This window comes from Entamoeba invadens, assembly GCF_000330505.1.
Source record: "Entamoeba invadens IP1 unplaced genomic scaffold scaff_1105074725199, whole genome shotgun sequence".
NCBI classification, from domain to species: Eukaryota; Evosea; order Mastigamoebida; family Endamoebidae; genus Entamoeba; species Entamoeba invadens.
The window spans coordinates 172,550-192,651 of record NW_004440113.1 but is presented as its reverse complement, the minus strand read 5'-3'; the positions used below and the strand labels follow the sequence as shown (position 1 = coordinate 192,651).

The 20,102-nt window shown below is 34.9% G+C and overlaps 6 protein-coding genes across 6 annotated transcripts; 4 read left to right on the top strand and 2 right to left on the bottom strand.

The window, feature by feature from the left end:
* Positions 1-237: 237 nt before the first annotated feature.
* EIN_094200 (hypothetical protein) lies at positions 238-5,631 on the bottom strand (the record flags this gene model as incomplete). The annotated part of the gene is made up of 1 exon (XM_004253956.1): positions 238-5,631. One exon carries the CDS (start codon positions 5,629-5,631, stop codon positions 238-240), a length of 5,394 nt encoding a protein of 1,797 aa, XP_004254004.1.
* Positions 5,632-7,622: 1,991 nt separating this feature from the next.
* Positions 7,623-9,656, top strand: EIN_094190 (hypothetical protein; the record flags this gene model as incomplete). The annotated part of the gene is made up of 6 exons (XM_004253955.1): positions 7,623-7,770; positions 7,823-7,918; positions 7,967-8,275; positions 8,323-8,622; positions 8,682-8,777; positions 8,842-9,656. The coding sequence occupies 6 exons, from the start codon at positions 7,623-7,625 to the stop codon at positions 9,654-9,656; spliced, it is 1,764 nt and encodes a 587-aa protein (XP_004254003.1).
* A 983-nt stretch (positions 9,657-10,639) lies between these two features.
* On the top strand, positions 10,640-11,227 carry EIN_094180 (hypothetical protein; the record flags this gene model as incomplete). The annotated part of the gene is made up of 1 exon (XM_004253954.1): positions 10,640-11,227. One exon carries the CDS (start codon positions 10,640-10,642, stop codon positions 11,225-11,227), a length of 588 nt encoding a protein of 195 aa, XP_004254002.1.
* A 782-nt stretch (positions 11,228-12,009) lies between these two features.
* Positions 12,010-14,262, top strand: EIN_094170 (hypothetical protein; the record flags this gene model as incomplete). Its single annotated transcript, XM_004253953.1, has 2 exons — positions 12,010-13,937; positions 14,043-14,262. 2 exons carry the CDS (start codon positions 12,010-12,012, stop codon positions 14,260-14,262), a joined length of 2,148 nt encoding a protein of 715 aa, XP_004254001.1.
* Positions 14,263-14,653: 391 nt separating this feature from the next.
* Positions 14,654-16,177, top strand: EIN_094160 (cation efflux protein/ zinc transporter, putative; the record flags this gene model as incomplete). The annotated part of the gene is made up of 1 exon (XM_004253952.1): positions 14,654-16,177. The coding sequence occupies one exon, from the start codon at positions 14,654-14,656 to the stop codon at positions 16,175-16,177; it is 1,524 nt and encodes a 507-aa protein (XP_004254000.1).
* Positions 16,178-16,284: 107 nt separating this feature from the next.
* EIN_094150 (hypothetical protein) lies at positions 16,285-17,262 on the bottom strand (the record flags this gene model as incomplete). The annotated part of the gene is made up of 1 exon (XM_004253951.1): positions 16,285-17,262. One exon carries the CDS (start codon positions 17,260-17,262, stop codon positions 16,285-16,287), a length of 978 nt encoding a protein of 325 aa, XP_004253999.1.
* Positions 17,263-20,102: the final 2,840 nt, after the last annotated feature.

Below are 20,102 nucleotides of genomic sequence, written 5' to 3'. Positions count from 1 at the left end.
GATAGAATTTTTACTGTATTCATTTTTATGTGTGTTATAACAATCATATTTCTGGTATTGGAAGGGTTAAGACTAAATAAGGAATATCTTCATCTTAACTTTTTTTGATCCAAAAATCGGATTATTTAAAAACTTAAGTATTTATTGTTTAATTAATAGTGGAACATTTATCAGTCCGTTTTTTAAATTTGACGATATATGTGTAATATAAAAAAAATAAAGAAGCAAAGGATTTGATTAGTCTGAGGAACCGTCGTTTGTGCTCTCTGACTTGTTGTCTTTGTTGTCTTTGTTGTCTGATTTGCTCTTGGACTCGCTTGCGGATTTGCTTCCAGAACCTGATTTTGAGTCTGATTTTGATGACGATGACAGTGATGACGAAGAAGACTCGTCCGACTTCTGGGAGTCATCTTTAGTTTCCTCCTTTGTTGTTTCTTTTGTCTCTTCTGATGATTCTGCTGTTTGGAAGAACAGGTTGTCTTCGTCGTTGAACACTTTCAGGTTTCTTCTTCTCAACAGGATCTTTCTTGCAACAACAATAAATACGACAAACAAGATCAAGATGATGACAATGAAGACACCGATGATGATCAAGATGACAATGACCCATGTTGGCACATCCTTTTTGACAATTGGTTCAAGGTTGTTTTGTTCACTTGCATCAGTTGGATCTGTTGGGCACTCATATCCTGCTTCGACAAAATCGCTTGGCACAAGTGCAACATAAATCGAACAGATTTGTTTGACAGTGTATGACGAGAATGACGCGCTCTTCAAATGTGTTGCTTTTGTCCCTTCTACAACACTGAATTTCACACCGTTTTCAGCTGTGAAGTTCTTTCCAAGACCAACTCTCATGATGAAGATTGGCACGTCTTTGGGGAGTGATGGGTCGACAACGATCTTGATTGTGCCTTCTGGCCAACTGACTGAAGCACCAGTTGAAAACATCAGTGGGAATGCCTCTGGCTTTTTGATGAGCAAGACAACTTCGTTGTCGAGAATGTTGAATTTGCCCTGTTGGAGATAGAGTCGTGCGTTGCTCACCTCCAAGTTGGTGATGTTTGTTGATGCAGACGATGTCACAAACAGTGCCATTCGCTCGTTGTCTGCTGCATCTTCAACAACCAAGTCATCAAACACATCAACCTTTGAGAATTCAAAGTTGTTAGAGAGTGACGAACTGCGTGAGTACAGTGCTACATGGATTGATTTGTTTGAGTCTTGTGGTTGGTTGATTGTGAATGGTGCAATGCTCATCTTCTTTGTGTTGTTGAATGTCATGTTGACGGTGTCTGCGTTGAATTCAAATGTTTTACCAACTGTCAACGTGTCGATCGAGAAGACGACTGGTGCATCCCCATTGACTGTCATCACCTTTGTGTTCAGAATGTCACTTGCAACTTCAACTGCTTTTGTGTTTTGAACAATGAATTGGTTTATTTGACCGGATGATCCAATTGATGTTGCGTTGATGAGTGCTGTGTATTCTGCTGTTATTGTAGTCACGCAGTATCTTCCATTGCATGGACATCCACTTCTGTTGTATATCTTTGCGTTGTCTGCTACAGTCTCGTTGTACTGTACAACACACACAATTGTTGTTGTGTTGTCTTCGCCTTCCATCTTGACAAAAGCAGTTGGTGTTACGTCTGGAGTGTCTGGCTCTTCTGGTACAGGCACAGTCAACTCACATAGAATTGGTGGTCTTGTCTCATCGTCTGCACTTGTTTTGTACAGCAACATCGAGTGGTCTATGTCTGTCTTCAGTGACTGCGACATCTTATCCTCATTTGCAATACTCACGTGATATATGTCAGACGCGTACGTCACTACATACGATGTGAGCTCCAATGGAATAACAGACAACGACTCAACTGAGAAGTATCTGTTCTCTTCAAGAACAATAAAAGGCATTTTATCAACTTCGTCACCATGTCCACCTCTACTCACAACAACCGAACGAGCTAAGAAATCGCCTTGAACATGGAATGGCATGTTACCACTCAGTGAGATATCAGAGTTCGCAACTTCAGGTCCCAGAAGCAGTGTGAATTTGGCTTCTTTGTCTTCTGAGCTCTGTTCTGCAGTGATAGTCACTGATGTTGAATTTCCCAAGTAAGAGATAATCTTTCCTCCCTCCGCTGTTTTAGCAACATTACCAAGTCCAATAATTGATGTGTTTTTGAATAATAATAACAATGAAGACGTTTCACCCGACTTTGTTGCACCAATTTTAGTTGGGAGTTCAAAAGTGAGTTTAGTCGGTTGCTTGGTGTACACGTTCATAGTGTTCATCGTGAGTGACGCCTTTTCGTTGGTTTCAGCCGCCATTTCGATTTTTCCTCTCAATGAAAATTCGACAACAGAGACGTCGCCTTTGAACATTAATTTAAGAGACGACTCGACCTTTAATTTGTTGAAATTACCAGTGATATTGGCTATAGTTCTTCCACTATATGTCCCAGGAATTCTTGTGTTACAATCAGATGAATAAATTCCACCCGCTTCCTTGTTGCTGCAGGGACAATCCTTAGTGTTTTGATACAAAGAACCAATTGAAGCCAAAACCGTTGTTGGTGTGTCTGCGGTGGGATCAACAAAGTAGCATTCAGTACTTCCAAAGCAAACATACTTTTTAATAAGGTTAGTGGCTGGACAGACAACCCATTTTGTACCTGCACATCCTATATCAGATTGTGAGGTATTTGCAGAGAATCTATGATCATATGGGCTTGGCGTTGCAAATGTAGCCAGTGCACTACATTCGGCTGCTCCAGATTTTCCAGTCATTTCAATGGTAATAGCTGGGTCCGCACTTTCTTTAGTAATAAAATCAATTGAAGAAGTGGATTCAGCGTCAATGATCGTGGCATGTGACAAAGCCGTTCTTTCAAATAACAACGTGGCATCCTTAAATGTAAGCTTGCTGTTACCAAGTAATGAGACTTTACTAGTCACGTCGGTTGTCAACTTGACATCAAGAGAACTCACTGTAAGAACTGTTGATGTTCCTCTCACTGTTAAAGTCTTTTTAACAACCAAACTGATAGGTTCTCCAGTGTTAGTGCCTTCAATGAAAGTGTCTTCAGAACACGTCATAATAAACTTCTTTCCATCCAAGACAGTGATAGAACCAATGGTGATCTGAGTGTTCAAAATCAATTGAGCATCATCATTCACAACAATGTTCGAAACTTTAAGTGTTCCAACAGAACCCAATACAATTTCTCCTTTGTTCAAAGTAAGTTGATCGTAGATAACAAAAGTGCTGATATTAGTCTCAACATTTCCAGTGAGTTCCAAGTTAGTAAATCGCTGTTCATTTTTAGTGGAAAATGCCAATGTCTTTGTAACACCTGTTGGAACAGCCAATTGGACAGAACAATTGCCACCTTTACCAGTGATATCATGATAACACGGGCAGGCATTATCATAATTGTCAACATAATTCTCAAAGAGATCTAAGTTAACAGTGTCTTTAATTGCTTTGGAATCAACAACACATGTTTTTGTTGCTAAATCTGTAAAATGTGAACAACTGAAACTATCAGAACCACCAACATACACTAATGCTCTTTGGAAACATTTGTTCTGAATTTGTGTTGGTAATGATCCCTGGAATACTTGGTGCTTCGGGTTTTGGGCAATAATCACATAGCCACTTGCTGTTGGAGGGTCTCGAACAGAAACGATTCCGTTAACTACAAACGATGCAAATGAATCCGTGTTGATCAGTGGACCATTGTTATCACCTTCGAGTGTAGACATATCGAAGTTTGCTGCCTCAACAACAAGTTTATATCCAGTTGGCACCTCTACCTTACTTTTAGAGTCCATCGAAAGGGTCCCAATATTAACTGTTTTGTTTGTGCTACTTACAAGAGCTGGATATTTCACAACTGAGTTCACAAGAGTGAGCGACGCCAATGCTATATTAGCAGTAACACCTGTCAAGTCAAGGGTTATACCGTTCAATGTTAGCGACTTGTAGTTAATGAGTTGCACGATTTTTACTGTTTGAGTGGTTGATGTTGAGCTCGATGTGATGACGATGTTCTGTCTGTTCGACAAATCCAGAAGGGAAAATGTTGCCAACGTAGCTATAGTTAATCCATCTCTATAGACTGTTAAACTCTTTGAACCAATTGTTGTAACTACTTCTCCAGTCACTGTAAGTGTGTTTAGACCACTTGTCTTGTAAGCTGTGCAACCAAAATGGTCTATATTAAAAGGATCTTCAACTTCACAAAGAGAACAGGTTGGAGGTGTTGGTGAAGTGTCAAATGTTAATTTCATTTTATCGCATGACGATTTCCATTCATTATTTAAAAGTCCAAGTGTTTGCAATGGATCTTGGTAATATGGTGGGTATACCACTGCCCCTGAAACTCCTATTATTGATGGTGCACCATTACCAGTTGACACGCCAGTAATTCTTGTTAAGTCGAGTTCTCCGTTTTGGCCCAAGTTGACAGTCGCACTGAAAGAAATAGCACCAAAAGTGACAGTTGATTTAACAGTTGTACCATTTGTTATGATTGTTGGTTTACCAGAAGACGCGAGTAACATGAGTGAACCGCCTTCGATGGTGTATGTTGGGGTGGTCGTAGACGAGACTACAAGTTTTGTGTTCTTTCCGACCAGTGATGTCCCAGTAAAAGATGAAAACGAGACACTTCCACCATTTGTATCAACAGGATTTGATGCTGTTGTGACCGTAAATGTAGCTCTTTGCAAATGTGATTTAGTTGCGCTTAATGTGGTGATGAATATTTTGATAGCATCACTTGATCCCTTGATAGTGACATCTGATCCCGTCACCTCGTTCAGTTTTGTGTCTACTCCGACGGTAACAGTAGTTGGGATGTTTCCATAGTCAAGTCTACAGTCTGCTGCAAGTAAGTGGCAAGGACACATTATATCTTCTACTTGACTGTTTGGGAGATTTGAGAGCGGTAGTCCGCTTGTAGCTGTGCACTTTACGTATGGTTGTTGAGGATTGGTGGTCTTATAAAAGGTGATGACGTTGTAGTATTGAGAGAAGAAATAAGTAGAGTCTACTTGAGCAACTTTGATTTTAAACTTCTGTGAAGTAATTGCAATGGACTCAGTGCTACCCATAGAGGCGTCTAGGGTTCCCAATAAGTCAATATTAAGTTTATACTTTGAAGACACAACCACAGCAGAAGATGTATAAAATTGGTTAAAAGTGAGAACAACCTCTTCTTCGTTTGAACTTGTGGGTTCACTGAATTTCAAAGTACCTGAATTACTAAGGTATCCAAATGTTAGTGTTGAAACAGCGAAATCAACTGTGGTTGTTCCTAAATTCTGGAGTTTTGATTCTACAGTAGCGCCTTGAATTGTGAGTGTTCCAGTGTTTTCAATAAAGCCAGAAGTGAATTTTTTAAGTGTGACTGTATTACTATTTAATATGATAAGCTTTCCTAACCCAGAGAATTCATCAATGGTTATAGAACCTCCTTTATTGATTATAATGTAGCAATTCTTCTGTGTGCCCTTGAATAGTGTTTGATCAATGGTAGTGCTGGAATCGATCGTCACGTATGTGTTGCATATGCCTGTTTGTGACAGAGCGTAAGCAAAAAGTAGTATAAAAGTAAGCATAGAAATTGATTTTAAAGATGTATTGTACCTTTATATAGTACAAATGGGTAAACCTTCTTTATAAAGTTCCATTCATTTGTTATATATTTATTATTTTGTTACTAAAATATGTAGTATTGTAAAACGATTTTTGTAAAATCAAAATACTTTTTTTCATTGTTTTGGTCACAATTACTGATTTTTTAATGTTTTTATTACATTAAATTTTTCTATAATCTGAATTTTTTGAAAAAAACCGAATTTGAGTTGTTTTATTTTTAATTTATTAGACGATTTTTTTTGGGAAGTAATCCAACTATAATTAATTAATTAATCATATTTAGTATCATGAATGGATCAATTATTTTTTGTTTCGAATAATTCATTATATTAGTTATTATTATAAAAATTTAGATTAATTTGATTGTTCCACAAAAATCCAATAACTTGAAAAGAATAATTATTATTTTTTTTTGATAAACAATTATTTCTAAGATCCATCTAATTTATAAATATTATATCTACTGGTATCAAAAACAAAATACTTTTTTAATAAAATAATAATTTGTTATTACTAAAATATAGTTCGTCATTATTTAAAAATTTCCTTTTCTTTCCAAAAATCTTTAAATAAAATTTTGAAAATAATTTTAAATAATATTTAAAATAATACATTTATTAATAAAATATACTATATTATTTATTCCCATCGTTCTTATTTGTTCTCATTCTGAACAAATAAAAATCTTTTGTTTTCAAAAAAAATCACAAAACGAGATATAGAAACGAATTAATTAATAAAGAAAAATGAATTAAACACCAATTAATTAATTACTCAAATTTGGCGGAGCATTGGGTGGTGTAAACAGTTCAGTGGGTATCTCTCAGCATCCATAGTAGGAACTCCTGCATATCCATATCCCTTTCCGAAGAGGTGACTATAAAACAATCCCTTGTGTTTACCTTTTATGGCCTTCTTTCCTTTTTTAACTACTTTCTTCACATTTTTAGTGCCATCAGTGTCAAAAAAGTCGTCTTCCATTGCAAAGTCGTTTCCTTCTTCCGCGTAAACGCCCAACATGAATATAAACACAACAAGCAACAACATCTTCATAAAGCTAAAATATGATTTTTATAAGAATTTTTTTTTGATAAAACTGAAATTTGGAAAAGATCTGAAATTCATTTGGCTTTTTTGAATTCAAAACAATTAATGACTCAATTTTAAAGTAATTATATATATAGTTTTTTAATAATATATTTTACTATTTTTTATAACCCAATAAAATGCTTGCATTTTTGAAATTGAAATTGTATTTTAGACAATTGTTTATTTATTATAAAATTTTAATAAAATAAGTGTTATGAAAAAAAATCTTGATTTATTACTATTAAAAAAATTAAAAGCTTTTGAATATTAAAAGATTTGACAAATGATTAAACAACAACACATATATAAACCTTACACTTCATTAAAATTTTCATGTTTTAAATTGAAGACTTATCATATTAAAAATTTAAACAATTGATTTAACTATTGATAAATAATTTAAGTAAAAAATTCAACCCAAATTTATATTCTTTATTAACAATATATTAACAAATAATTAAAAATCATATTCAAACAATAAGTTCTTCATATTTTATTAAAACTAAATTATAAAATAATATAATTAAAAATACTAGAGTTAGTCGGAAAACGTTGTTCTGGGCTTTTTGGTCGATGAAAAATGGAAAATATCGGGATCATGTTCAAATATTAAAAATAGTTGTTTCAGTTTTTTTCCCAAATTATTCAATTTTACCTAAGTCCCTGAATTTTAAACAATTATTTGTGTATAAATTAAAAAAAATAACATTCCATAACAAACTTTAAATAAGATAATTATCTACTTTAGTTTGAAATAAAAATACTAATATTTAAATGAAAAATACATTTTTCAATAATAGTTTGCATTATAATTTAAACAAATCTTATAAAAATAATAACCACATAAAATCTAATAAATTTCATGTTTCTCATCTTTCTGTTTGTCATTCTTTCAAATTCGAAAATCTCATGTTTCAATCCCGGTTGTTTGACTTGTGATGAGGAATCAAGGGATTATAATTGCACGACCTGTAAAAATGATTATCTATTTGTGAACAGTGTCTGTGTCCGTTTGTTTTTATTGAATTAATTTATTTTTTAATTAAAGTAACTAATAAATAGCAAAGAATATTGTTCATTGTGTTGAGACAACAAATTCCAAGTGTTCCAAATGTGAAGCTGGATATTATTACGACTATTACTACTCTACCTGTAAAAGTTTGTTTAATGCTATGATTCATTTTAGATCTCAAAAGTGATATACAGGTGGGTATGAGTATTGTCTCGATTTCACAGTCGATCCGCTCACTAAGATATACACATGCAACAAATGTGTCCCCGGCTTTATTTTTAATACCACATCTAAAATGTGCAATATATGCTCGCTCACAGATAAAGATGTCCAGTCTTGTCTCCACTTTGTGTCCCCTTGTGTGTGTGATGAATGTCCACCAAACACATATTTACAAGATGGAAAGTGTTTAAACGATGATGCGTATTGCGCGCTGTACGACGAAAACCACAAATGCGTTTCTTGTGCAATAGGCTATGCGTTGAGCAATAACAAGTGTATACGTTTGTTCTTCACAATAGTGATATTTAAGTTATTTATTCATATAAAGGGGGATCAGATAAAAACTGTGTTGAGTATGAAGAAGGAAGTACTTCCGCGTGCAAAACGTGCCAAAAGGGAATGGCGCTGGACACCAACACGAAGTTGTGTCAATATGACTGTGGAGATGACAACTGTATAAATTGTACCAATTACAAAGAGTGTGAAGAGTGTTTCCCAGGCTCAGTGAACATAAACGGGAGATGCAAAGTGTGTAAAACCGACAATTGTTACACGTGTAGCAATGAAGATACCTGCATTGATTGTAGAGATGGATATGTGTTGGATCCAAATACAAATCTTTGTGTTGGTTTGTTCTTTATTAATGTTCTGTAACATCACACACATTCTAACAATGCTCATCAATAGCGTGCGAAGAAGGGTGTGAGTTGTGCAATGCAGATGATACATCAATATGTCAATCATGTGATTTTAATCACAATTTGTACGAAGGGAAATGTTACTGTTTGTTTAAATCGTATTGGGTAGTTATAAGTAATAACCGATTGAATAACGTTAACATATTTAGCATATCCTCAAGGATCAAAATTTGTATGTAACACCGAAGCTCTCACTGAAGACGACTGTTTGCGCAACAACAGCAATTGCGAGTTTGTGTCTGGAGAGAACTATCACTACTGTTTATACAAAGGTTCCAATTGTGCCGAATATGATGTGGATGGAATATGTATAACATGTGATGACGGGTATGTGAAACAATCGGAGAACGCAACAAAGTGCATTTCAGAAATACCGTTTTGTTTGCAACGCGATGATTATACACTCGCAAATGGTACCGTGATTAATGTTTGTGTACAATGCGAGTCTGGAGCATTTTTAACGGTTGACCGGCAATGTAAGAAATGTAATTTGTTGTGTTCCAATGGGTGTGTAGGTGCGATGGATAATTGTGTGAAAACGACATGCTATCAAAGTAATTGCCTTGAATGCAGCGAGTATAAGAAGTGCACAAAGTGTGCTCCTGGATATCGTTCGTATCAAAAATTTAGTATCACAGGTATCCACGTCTTTTGTGAATCCGATAGATGCGAACATGCAACGCCCAACGTGAAACAACACTGTTTAATATGTGCGCACGCTTATGACGGTTCAGTTGGTGCAAACAAGAAAGACAGATATTACGAACGTGTGTATGATTCTACAGACGGACTATGTTACTATTACAGCAAGCCCAAAGATAACACTGATATGTCATCCAGTTATATTACTGGTGTTGTGTGTTTTGTTACTACACTCGTCATCATAATTGTTCTCATTTTCATAGGTGGAGGCTTTGAGTTTGTAAAAGCAGGAAGAGAAGGAGGATATCAACAAGTAAACTAATTTGAATCGTAAATAGTTGTTTAATTTACTATAATTGATCTGTTAACGTTATCTTAAAACAAATACACAGAATTCAATAGCTTGAATTGTGTGTAAATAACGGGTATTAGGTGAAACATGTAATAATATGACAGTGGAATGGATTTTTTGGACATTTTCCCCAATTATTACATTTCTTGTGGTATAAAAGGTACCATATAACGTTAAAAGACAGATTGTTCATAAATTCTTTATTTGGATTGACAATTTTTGTCACGAAATTGTTTGTTTTTAAAACAACTTTTTGGAGAGCAATGAGAAATACTTCAATAGACTTTTTTGATTGTTTTTGACACGATAATTCTCACTTTTAAAAATAATTTTGTATTAAACCAAATTCAAATGTTATACAAAAAATATTTACACTCAAGTAATACAAATTGGAACATGCACTTAATTTAGAATTATAAACTAATGAAGGTAGACGTTTCATATGTTTTTTAAAAAGAACTTTGACGAAAAAGTTTATAAACAAAAGAGTAAAAGATGTTTGAATATATTCTTTTTGTACTTCTTTCTTTTAAATAAGCTGTTATTTTTCCTCTTCACCTTAAAAAAAAGAAGTACAAAAAGAATATAAAGTTAGTGTAAACAAAGGAAAAAGTTTTAGAGGTAAATTATTTTTCCCTCTTTTAATTAATATAGTTTCTTTATAACAAAATATAGTTTTTAATAGTTACCAAGAATAAGTTGTAAATTGTTTGGATAACATTAAAAACCAACGAAAAAAGTTTTTTTAACCAAAATTAGATGATGTTTTTAATAATCAAAAATAACTTAATGGTTTAAAAAGTATAGTAATAAGATAAAAACTTTTTTATACTAAACAAAATGTATTATAGTCTTGAAAACGAAGTCAAAAGAATGAAGAAATAGATGAGTGTATTAAATTTTTTTTTCATTTATTCAGACGTAATTTGAAGAGAAACTCGTTATCAATAAGTATGGAAACCCCGATTAAAATAGTGTTGCTTGGTATTGGGGCTGTTGGAAAAAGCTCAATTACAGTACAAGAAGTGTCAGGACATTTCATGTGTATATATGATCCAACAATTGAAGAATCTTATAAGACCTCTTTAACAGTTGATGGAGAAGTTGTATCACTGGATCTTCAAGATACGAGTGGACAAGAAGAGTATTCAGCACTGCGAGATAACTACATAAGAGGTGGTGATGGTTATGTTATTGTCTATTCAATTACTTCTCAAGCTTCTTTTTTAGAAGCCCAAAATATAATTGAGGATGTATATCGAATTCTTGATATAGAGTTATCAGAACACATTCCAATTCTTTTAGCTGGCAACAAAAGTGATTTAGAAGAGGAAAGAGCTGTCAAAAAAGAAGATGCTCAAAGTGTTGCAAATCGGTGGAATCTGTTGTGTTTAGACTGCTCAGCAAAAACAAAATACAACGTTGAAAATTTGTTTATTGAAATATCAAGGGATGTCCTTCAAAAAAGGAAAGAAATGCATGAAAAGCAATTGTCACAACAAAAGAAGAAGAATAAATTTAAGAAATGCACAATAGTATAATTATTGTTTGTATACTTTGGTATGAATTGAGTTCTATAACATTTTCTTTTTTTATTATGAATTAAAAATGTTATATTTTTAATAGTAATGTATTATACTAATAAAATGATATTAGTATATTTTATTTTTTTATTATCTCGAGTAGTATAATATAACACATTTTAATTATAACTAATCCAGTTAGTTTTTCAAAAATGAACTATAAAATATAATTAAACAACTATTAATGAATAAGCGTAAATTAAAAATTAAAGATAATTTAATATTTAATAATTAAATAAATAATATATTCATTTATTATTATTTGCTAAAAAAAAACAACCCATTACATAGTAAATGCAAAAAATGAAAAAAATGAAGCAACAAATCAAATGAAGTGAACACGACAACTCTTTATTATTATTTATTTTTTTAAATGAGTTGAACAAGTCGGTTTTATCAACTCGTTGAAAAAAAACAAAACTGCATTTCTAATACAAAGTTTTACAATTAGTTACTCCGTTTTTGTGGAGTTTTTCAAGTTGAATTTGGGGTAACAAAAAGCAGCTTTTCCTACCTGGTTATTCTTTGCAAAAAATAATTCTTGTAATAAACTATAAAATATAATTCAACATATTATTATCATTAGATTAACGACAACGATAAGCAATGAATGCCATGTTTAATACTTAGTTCAAAAGATAAGTGTGCAAGAACCCTACTTCTTGTCCACAATTTGCGGAAAATGATAAAATAAGAAAACAGCCCAAGTCATACCCAAACTGTTATTTAATCTCTGTTGAATGTCGGTAGAGAGCAGTTTATCATTCTACGACTTTCCTCGGAAGATCCACCTTCCGACGGTGGACACGTACAAACAGCTTCTGACGTATGTGGTGAAGTCGACGCCGAAGATCACGTCGATCGGTGAGAAGTTGAAGAACTGGAAGAAGCATGACCAACTTGCAAAGCGGAAATTGTTATTGAAATTTGATGAGTACCTTCGTGTGATCACTGTTCTCCTGAAGAAGCCGATCCGTCCCGAATTTGGAGAACCACAAGTTGCAATTGGCACTGGGTTAATAAAAATATGGGACTCATCTATAGAAGTGATTAAAGTGCTCTCGGCGAATGAAATCTCCGAAGCGATGTATCGAGTGATATTAGCTATCATGAATCGCTCAGAATTTCAGCCGCATCACACCGTTGTTATTGATGGGACGGCATCCTCCGAGATCAATTGTTTGTCCGAGAGTTATAGGAAGATGCTCTACACAACATATTTCCACATCTCCGACGTCTACGAAAGTTTCGAAGACTTTTTGATGGCGAGTTTTCGTGTTGAAATGACGGACGACCCCATGTTATTGACAACGGAATTACCAGAAGAAGATATGATGGACTCTGCATCAACGTATAACACACAAGATAAGCCCAAACCATTTCCTTTTCATGCACAAGAGAATATCTTGTCGGTTCCCATCATGACAAAGATCCTCTTTGGGTTACAAGATAAGAGAAAAGAAATTAAAAAGCAGATGAAAGACAAAGAGAAAGAAAAAGAGAAGAAAAAGCCGAAAAAGGAGATGGAAAAAAAAGAAAAGTTACTTGCCAGCGAAATCACATCTCTTCCAGAAGACTCCTATTTCATTCAAAGTGGCCTCTCCGCTCATTTCTTGAGATTCGCCCCCACCGCTCTCTTTATACTTTACTTCCAAATGCCAAGCTTCCAAGAGTTGTTCCTCGATCATATCAAGGAATTCCCAGACGCTAATAACGTGTTCTTGTGTGTCTCGGAAGACGAGATGGACATCGCGAAGAAGAGACTTCCAAGACTGTTTGCTTGGAAACAATTTCACAGTTATATCAGAGAGCTTGGGATCGACGAACAAGAAGATTTATTTGATCAATGCGGAGATACTTGGTTGGATTTGTACCACCCCGGGAATGATATCTTCTTGTCGTTTTATAGTCAGCTTGTCGACTTGATTTACTTCTTGTTGTTGGAAAGTAAAACGTCGTGGGGGATAGTCCCCGGCTTTGCAGAGTTGACCGACGTGTACCTCTCGGAATTCTTCCCTCCGAAGAGAAGACACAACTTACGAGCACACAAACGGACGTTGAAGAAATTAGCGGTGATATCGCCACACTACTTAAGTGCGTTGTCGGGACTGTTACTTAAAACAGTGAACATCTTTGACTTCGGAGCGGTTGTTGATGTCCTTAACACCGTCGCTAAACTCCATAAACACTTTTCAGACCATAACGATGTGCCTTCATCTGTTGCTTATGCACTGCTCCACCCAATAGACTCCGACGATTCTTCAGACTCAATTATGAAAAAGGATGAAAGAGTATTTGAAATCGACTCGGAACATCCCGCAGATTGTACAATTAGCGCTGAGGAGTTGATGGCGTTGTTGGAGGGTTTGGTGAATTCGGACAATTGCATTGTGATACTGTCCGTCCTCAATGTCTTATTCTACGTTTTGAACATTTGCTGTATGAGTGCTCGAACAATCATTCTAAGATTGTTACTCTCAACGTGGTTCAATAAACTCTTTTTGCATTGGTCGTCGGATGTGAGGAGAGGGTTTATTCACTTATTGTTGTATAGAGGGACGGTGAATAGAAGATCTCACCTCAATTGGGACAGATTTTCTAAAGATGAGAAGAAGGTGAATGCTAAAGTACTTACAGACATTAACATGGACTTGAAAGAGTTCGATAGGTTTGTTTTAGCTTTATTCTATTTATAATACTATTAATTATACTATTAATAATCCTATTAATAATACTATTTGTTTAATATAAATACGAACAATCTAACACGTAGAAACTTTGTATTAAATTTTGAGAGTAAAGTGAGTGAAATGAAAGAAATATGTGATGGAGAAAAAGAGGGAAGTATTGGACCGAAACAGAAAATCTATTTGGACATGGTATTGAAGGAGTATAACATTCTGTTGAAACAGTACATGGGATGGGACAAAAAAGACCAAGCAGAAGTCCCACCAATCAAAACAGATGTTTATTTGCTCGACGACTCATATTGAGTCTTTTTATGTAATTTGACAATTTGTGTTGGTTGGACTTTGGAAGGCATTTTTTTGTTATATAAAACGTTTTTTCGTTTCATTTCAAATAATTGTTGATTACCACATCGCGCTTTTTTACTCACATAAGCTAAAAGTTCCGATAAAAATACTTAAACTAAAATTTTATAATTATTTATTATAAAATGTACTATTAATAAAAAATATGGGAACACAAAAATAATTGAAGAAAAAAAATCTGTGAGTACAACAAATGATTATTTGCTAATGAATAGTAAATGAATTATACTTAATACTAACAGAATGATTAAAGACGAAAATGAACAAAAAGAGTGACGAATTTGAGTGCAAAAATCTTGTGGATAGAACACAAATACTAAATTTGAATAGAATGGAGGATGGCGAAGTAAGTGTAGACTTAAAGCAAAAGGTAAGCCCTTCTATTAAGCCTTTTGAGGTTCTCAAAACCGCTACAGTTTTTGCTGATAAACACGTTGCGCCACCCATCATGCGTGAGCAAGAATTTTTTTTCAAGAAAGAGAAGTGGTATCGAGACATCTCCATTTACAAACTGAGTTTTGTTCTTGTCATCAATTTTGTGTATTTTGGCGTCGAGCTTGCAATGGGGTTATACCTTAAATCTCTTTCTTTAACCACCGACGCGTTCTCTATGTTGTCCGATGTCATTTCGCAGGTCATCGGCATCTTCGTCGCGTTCATCGTCAAAAATGCGTTCACGGAGAATTTCACATACGGGTTTGCACGAGCAGAAGTTGTCGGTGCGTTCATTAATAGTGTGTTCCAAATATCAATCGGGTTCTCTCTTGTCATCCAGTCGGTCGAGAAGTTCTTTGATTTGGAAGAGGTTGGGAACCCAATTGTTCTTCTAATAGTTGCCGGCGTTGGGTTACTTGTCAATGTGGTTGGGATGGTAGTCCTTGGAAACTATTCATTTTGTATTAACAACTTCAATAAACGACACAACACAACAAAAGAAACGAACACAAAGATTAATGAAAATCTGAACAAAAAGGAAAACAACACAAAGGAAGTCCAAATCACTATTCCAAACACTAAAGTCCTTGCACAAGCTAAAATCGACGTCGATGAAAGCGAAAGCGAAGAGGAAGACGATAAAGTCCAATTCGACGCCAATTTTAGAGACATTTCAGCAAATTTGAATTCTTTGTCAAAGTCACCAAACATCTCCGCGTCACCAAGAAATGCGCCCCAAACACCAAATTTCATTCGAAAAGGAAAACCAAGTCGATTCGCACCACCAAATCAGAATGAAAGCGAAGACGTCGACAAACAGACAAACAAACTCTCTCCAGAGCCTATACCAAATACTGAGAATCCCATTTCAAAGTCTCGAACACAAATACCGCCGTTACAAATCACACAAGATATACACCCTCCACACAAAAAGAAGAAGAGAAACATGAATATTGCAGGTGTTTTTATTCACGTTTTTGGAGACTTTATGGGAAGTGTTTCCACGATGGGAGTTGCACTGATTGTGTACTTTTTCGATGATCCAAAGAAGCAGTATGCGGATCCTGCATTCAGTTTATTAGTTTCTTTGATGATGATTGTTACGGGTGTTCCATTATTGTATTCTTGTGTCTGTATAGTCATGCAGATGGTCCCCAAGAAGATCAAAATATCCGATTTACGAAAGGAAGTGCTTGATATCGAGGAAGTCATTGCGGTTCACGATTTCCACCTCTGGCAACTCAACAACAAAATCTATTGTTCGACAATCAAAGTGTTAATGAGCGACAATGCCGATGGTAATGCATGTCGAGACAAAGTGAAGCGTATCATGCGGAAGTCTGGTATAGCGCTGACCAATGTCGAATGTACTTTTTCGGTCAAACGACTTGATTCTGCGCGACTCAAGTACTCCGAGTGATTCTTTTGTAGTCTTATATAATTTAATACTATGTAGTAATAATACTCTTCAATAGATATAATATATTATCTACCTTTCAATGAGAAGATGGACAAATACATTCAAATTTATTTATGCTTCTCTTCTTCGATCTTCTGGCTTTGGACTTGTTGTACAGATCCGTCGTTTTGGATTGTGTTGATTTGTTCTTCATACATTTTAATCAGCTGTGGGTTGAGGATCAGTTGTTGTACGTCCTCCGCAGTAAATGGTGTTTGTATGGTGCATGGCAATTCAAGGGGTTTAGTGATCTCAGCTGTGAAGTCCAACATCTGTTGCACATAACTGACAAATGCGACAACGTGTTCCACCATTAATCCGCCATTCTCCAATTCCGTCTGATACATTGCTTCCAATATCGTCTCTGCATTCATCATAATCGAATTGATACTGTCCAAGTCCAATGTGTTAGTTGGAGGTGGCAGATGTTCTCCGTCTTCCTCCATCTTCTCGTTTTTGACTTCGACATTTTTCTCGTCTTTTTTCTCGTCGAACTTCTCCATTTTAATTTTGTCGACTTTCTCCTTCGCCTTCTTCACGACTTTTGCCTTCTTCTTTTTAGGCGGTTTTGCTTTGGTGTTGATTGATGGGATCGATGGGAGTTCAGTGCATGGGTCTTGGTACTCAAACCCTCCAAGACTTCCGGAGACGTTGTCATAGTCCGGTTTAATAATTTCCATCGCCGTTTCTTCGGGCTTTTTCCCTTTAACGGATGACCCTTCGACGTCACTGTCTTGACTCGATGACCTACTTGGGACTTTAGTCGTTACAACAACTCGTTGTGGCCGAATAAGACTTTTATCTTTACAGAAAGCTTGCCAAGTCATTTCAGGGTGTACCTCTCGGTACTTCATATACTTCACTCTCGCAGCAACATCACGAAGGCGCTTGTGTGGTAAATTTGTGAGTAAAAGTGTGTACCGCTTCAACTCGGTAAATTTGTCCTCGGGGTACTCCACCATGTTTTTGTCCAACTCGTGTTGTTCTTCTTCAGTCCATTGAACTGTCCCGTCGCCTTCTGTGTGGTTGGGCTCGCGTGAACTCATTCCCTAATTTTATAGTTCTCTTCTTTTTTCTTTCTTGATTGTGTTCAACAAAGTCCTTTTTGCCTTCCTCGTCATCTTCTCTCTGTCATTACTTCCTCTTATGTTTCTTTTATTATATCTTCTTTTTTTAATATTTCTTTCTTATTCTTTTACTATCCGTTTTTTAAATCCTTTTTTTCATTTGTTATATTCTTTGAATTATTTCTTTTAATCTGCCGATTCAATTCCCTATTTTGGGGAATCTGCATCTCGCTCATTCTTGTTAATTCTTTATTAATTTTATTATAATTTATTGTTACTAGACTTCATTTCGTGAAAACTGTGTCTATTTTTTCTTTGGAGTATCCACGTCTTTTTTTTTCTTCTGTTTTGTTTCTTCGTTTAAAAACAATCCTTTTATTTTTTTATTTTAATTGAAACTGATAATTTAACTTTGTTTATCATTTTTTTAATTCTATAGCCCGTTAGAATACATATTAGTTCAATATTAGTTGTTTTCTTAACAACAAACTCTATCACAATTTACTATTATAAATATATTTTTGATAATACATTTTATTAAATATTTTTTTTATTCTCAAAAAAAATTGTAACTTTTGACATTTTTTTTCAATTTCATTTTTAAATCCTTATTAATTTAAAAATTAAATATAATAATTCTGAAATTTTATTATTATTTTTATTAAAAGTTATTATTTATTGAATGACACACACATATAGTAAATATATACTATTCAATTAACTATTCCAGCCATTTTTATTTTATAATGAAATATATTATATATTAATACTTCTACCAACCATATTAAAAGAATGTGTATTTATTTACTTGGTGACTTGACTGGTGATTTCCCATACGACTTTCTTCCCGATGTACTACCAGTTGTTTTCAGTCTATCAGCCGATTCCTTTCCTTTCTTTGAGAGTTCCTCATACTTACTAATTTGTTCGAAGATCTTTGAATTCTTCAACGAGTGTTTTGTAGCGGAAGTTTTTGCTGCTGGTATTTCTTCGTCCGACTTTTTCTCAGATGATTTGTTAGCCGAATTCTTTGGACTTCCCCTTTCTCCAACTGGGAAGAATCCAACATTCTCATCAAGTTGTGGAAGTTCTTTCACGCGCTTTTCCTTTTCCTTTCTCTCCGCAGATTCCTTTGCTTTGCGTTCCTTCTCAAGTCGTTCTTTCTCTTCTTTGGCATGTTTCTCTGCTAGTTCTTTCTCCTTCTTCTCTCGCTCTTCTTTCTCTTTCTTCTCTTTCGCGGCTTTCCGCTCCGCAAGTTCTTTCGCTTTCTTTTCATGTTCCGCTTTCTCTTTCGCCAACTTCTCCTCTCGCTCTTTCAATTCTTTGGCCTTCTTCTCTGCAGCTTCTTTAGCTTTCTTTTCTTTTTCGGCTTGTTCTTTCGCCAACTTTTCTGCCTCTTCTTTGGCTTTCTTTTCTTTCTCCTCTTTCTCTTTGGCAAGTTTTTCAGCTTCTTCCTTGGCTTTCTTCTCAGCTTCAGCCTTTTCTTTTGCTTCTTTTTCAGCCTTCTCTTTAGCAATACGTTCTGCCTCTTCTCTCTCTTTCAATTCTTTTGCCTCTTTTTCTGCCTTTTCCTTCGCCAACTTTTCAGCTTCTTCCTTTGCTTTCTTTTCCTTCTCAGCTTGTTCTTTGGCTTTACGTTCTGCTTCAGCTTTTTCTTTTTCTAATTTCTCAGCAGCTTCTTTTTCTTGTTTTTCCTTCGCAATTCGTTCAGTATCTTCTTTGGCTTTCTTTTCTTTTTCAATCTTTTCCTTCAAAAGTCTTTCTTCCTCTTTTTTTTCTATCTGTTAGTTTTATTATTTTAATTGTAAAATAAATAATATACTTACTTAAGTATTATTTCTATTAAAGTATAATACTTAGAATTAAAGAATGATAAATTCATTACTGCGCTAATTATAGTTTATAATTATGACGTATTTACCATCAATTGTTACTATCCTTTATATTCACAATAAAACGTTCTTTATTATAAAAATACAACAAACTCTCTTCTTTAGCTTTCTTCTCAGCCTCTTCTCTCTCTTTTTTTTCTTTTTCCTCTTTTTCCTTCAATTCTTTTGCCTCTTTTTCGGCCTTTTCCTTCGCTAACTTTTCAGCTTCCTCTTTTGCTTTCTTTTCTTTCTCAGCTTGTTCCTTAGCAATACGTTCGGCTTCAGCTTTTTCTTTTGCCAATTTCTCAGCTTCAGCAGCTTCTTTGGCCTCCTTCTCTTGTTTTTCTTTCAATTCTTTAGCTTTGCGTTCAGCCTCAGCTTTTTCTTTGGCAAGTCGCTCCGCCTCTTCCTTGGCTTTCTTCTCAGCTTCAGCCTTCTCTTTAGCTAATTTCTCAGCAGCTTCCTTCTCTTGTTTCTCTTTCACCTCTTTCTCTTTGGCAAGTTTTTCTGCTTGTTCTTTGGCTTTACGTTCTGCTTCAGCTTTTTCTTTTTCTAATTTCTCAGCTTCCTCTTTTGCTTTCTTTTCCTTCTCAGCTTGTTCTTTAGCGTCCTTTTCTTGTTTTTCTTTAGCAATACGTTCTGCCTGTTCTTTTTCTTTCTTTTCCTTAGCAAGTTTTTCGGCTTCTTCCTTTGCTTTCTTCTCAACCATTTCCTTTTCTACTTTCTTTCTTTCTTCTTCAAGTGTCTTCTGTTTTTCAGCTTCTTCTTCTTCAGACCCGACCTCCTCTACATCTGTCAAAAACGGATAATACCACCAGTCTTTAACATGGCAATTCTTAGTGAAAGTATATGTTCGAGTTCCAATGACTTCTTCGATTCTGAGATCTATTTTAGTTGCATAGCTTCTTACAATATAGTACCAAGTGCAAGTTTTTGGTACATTAATGT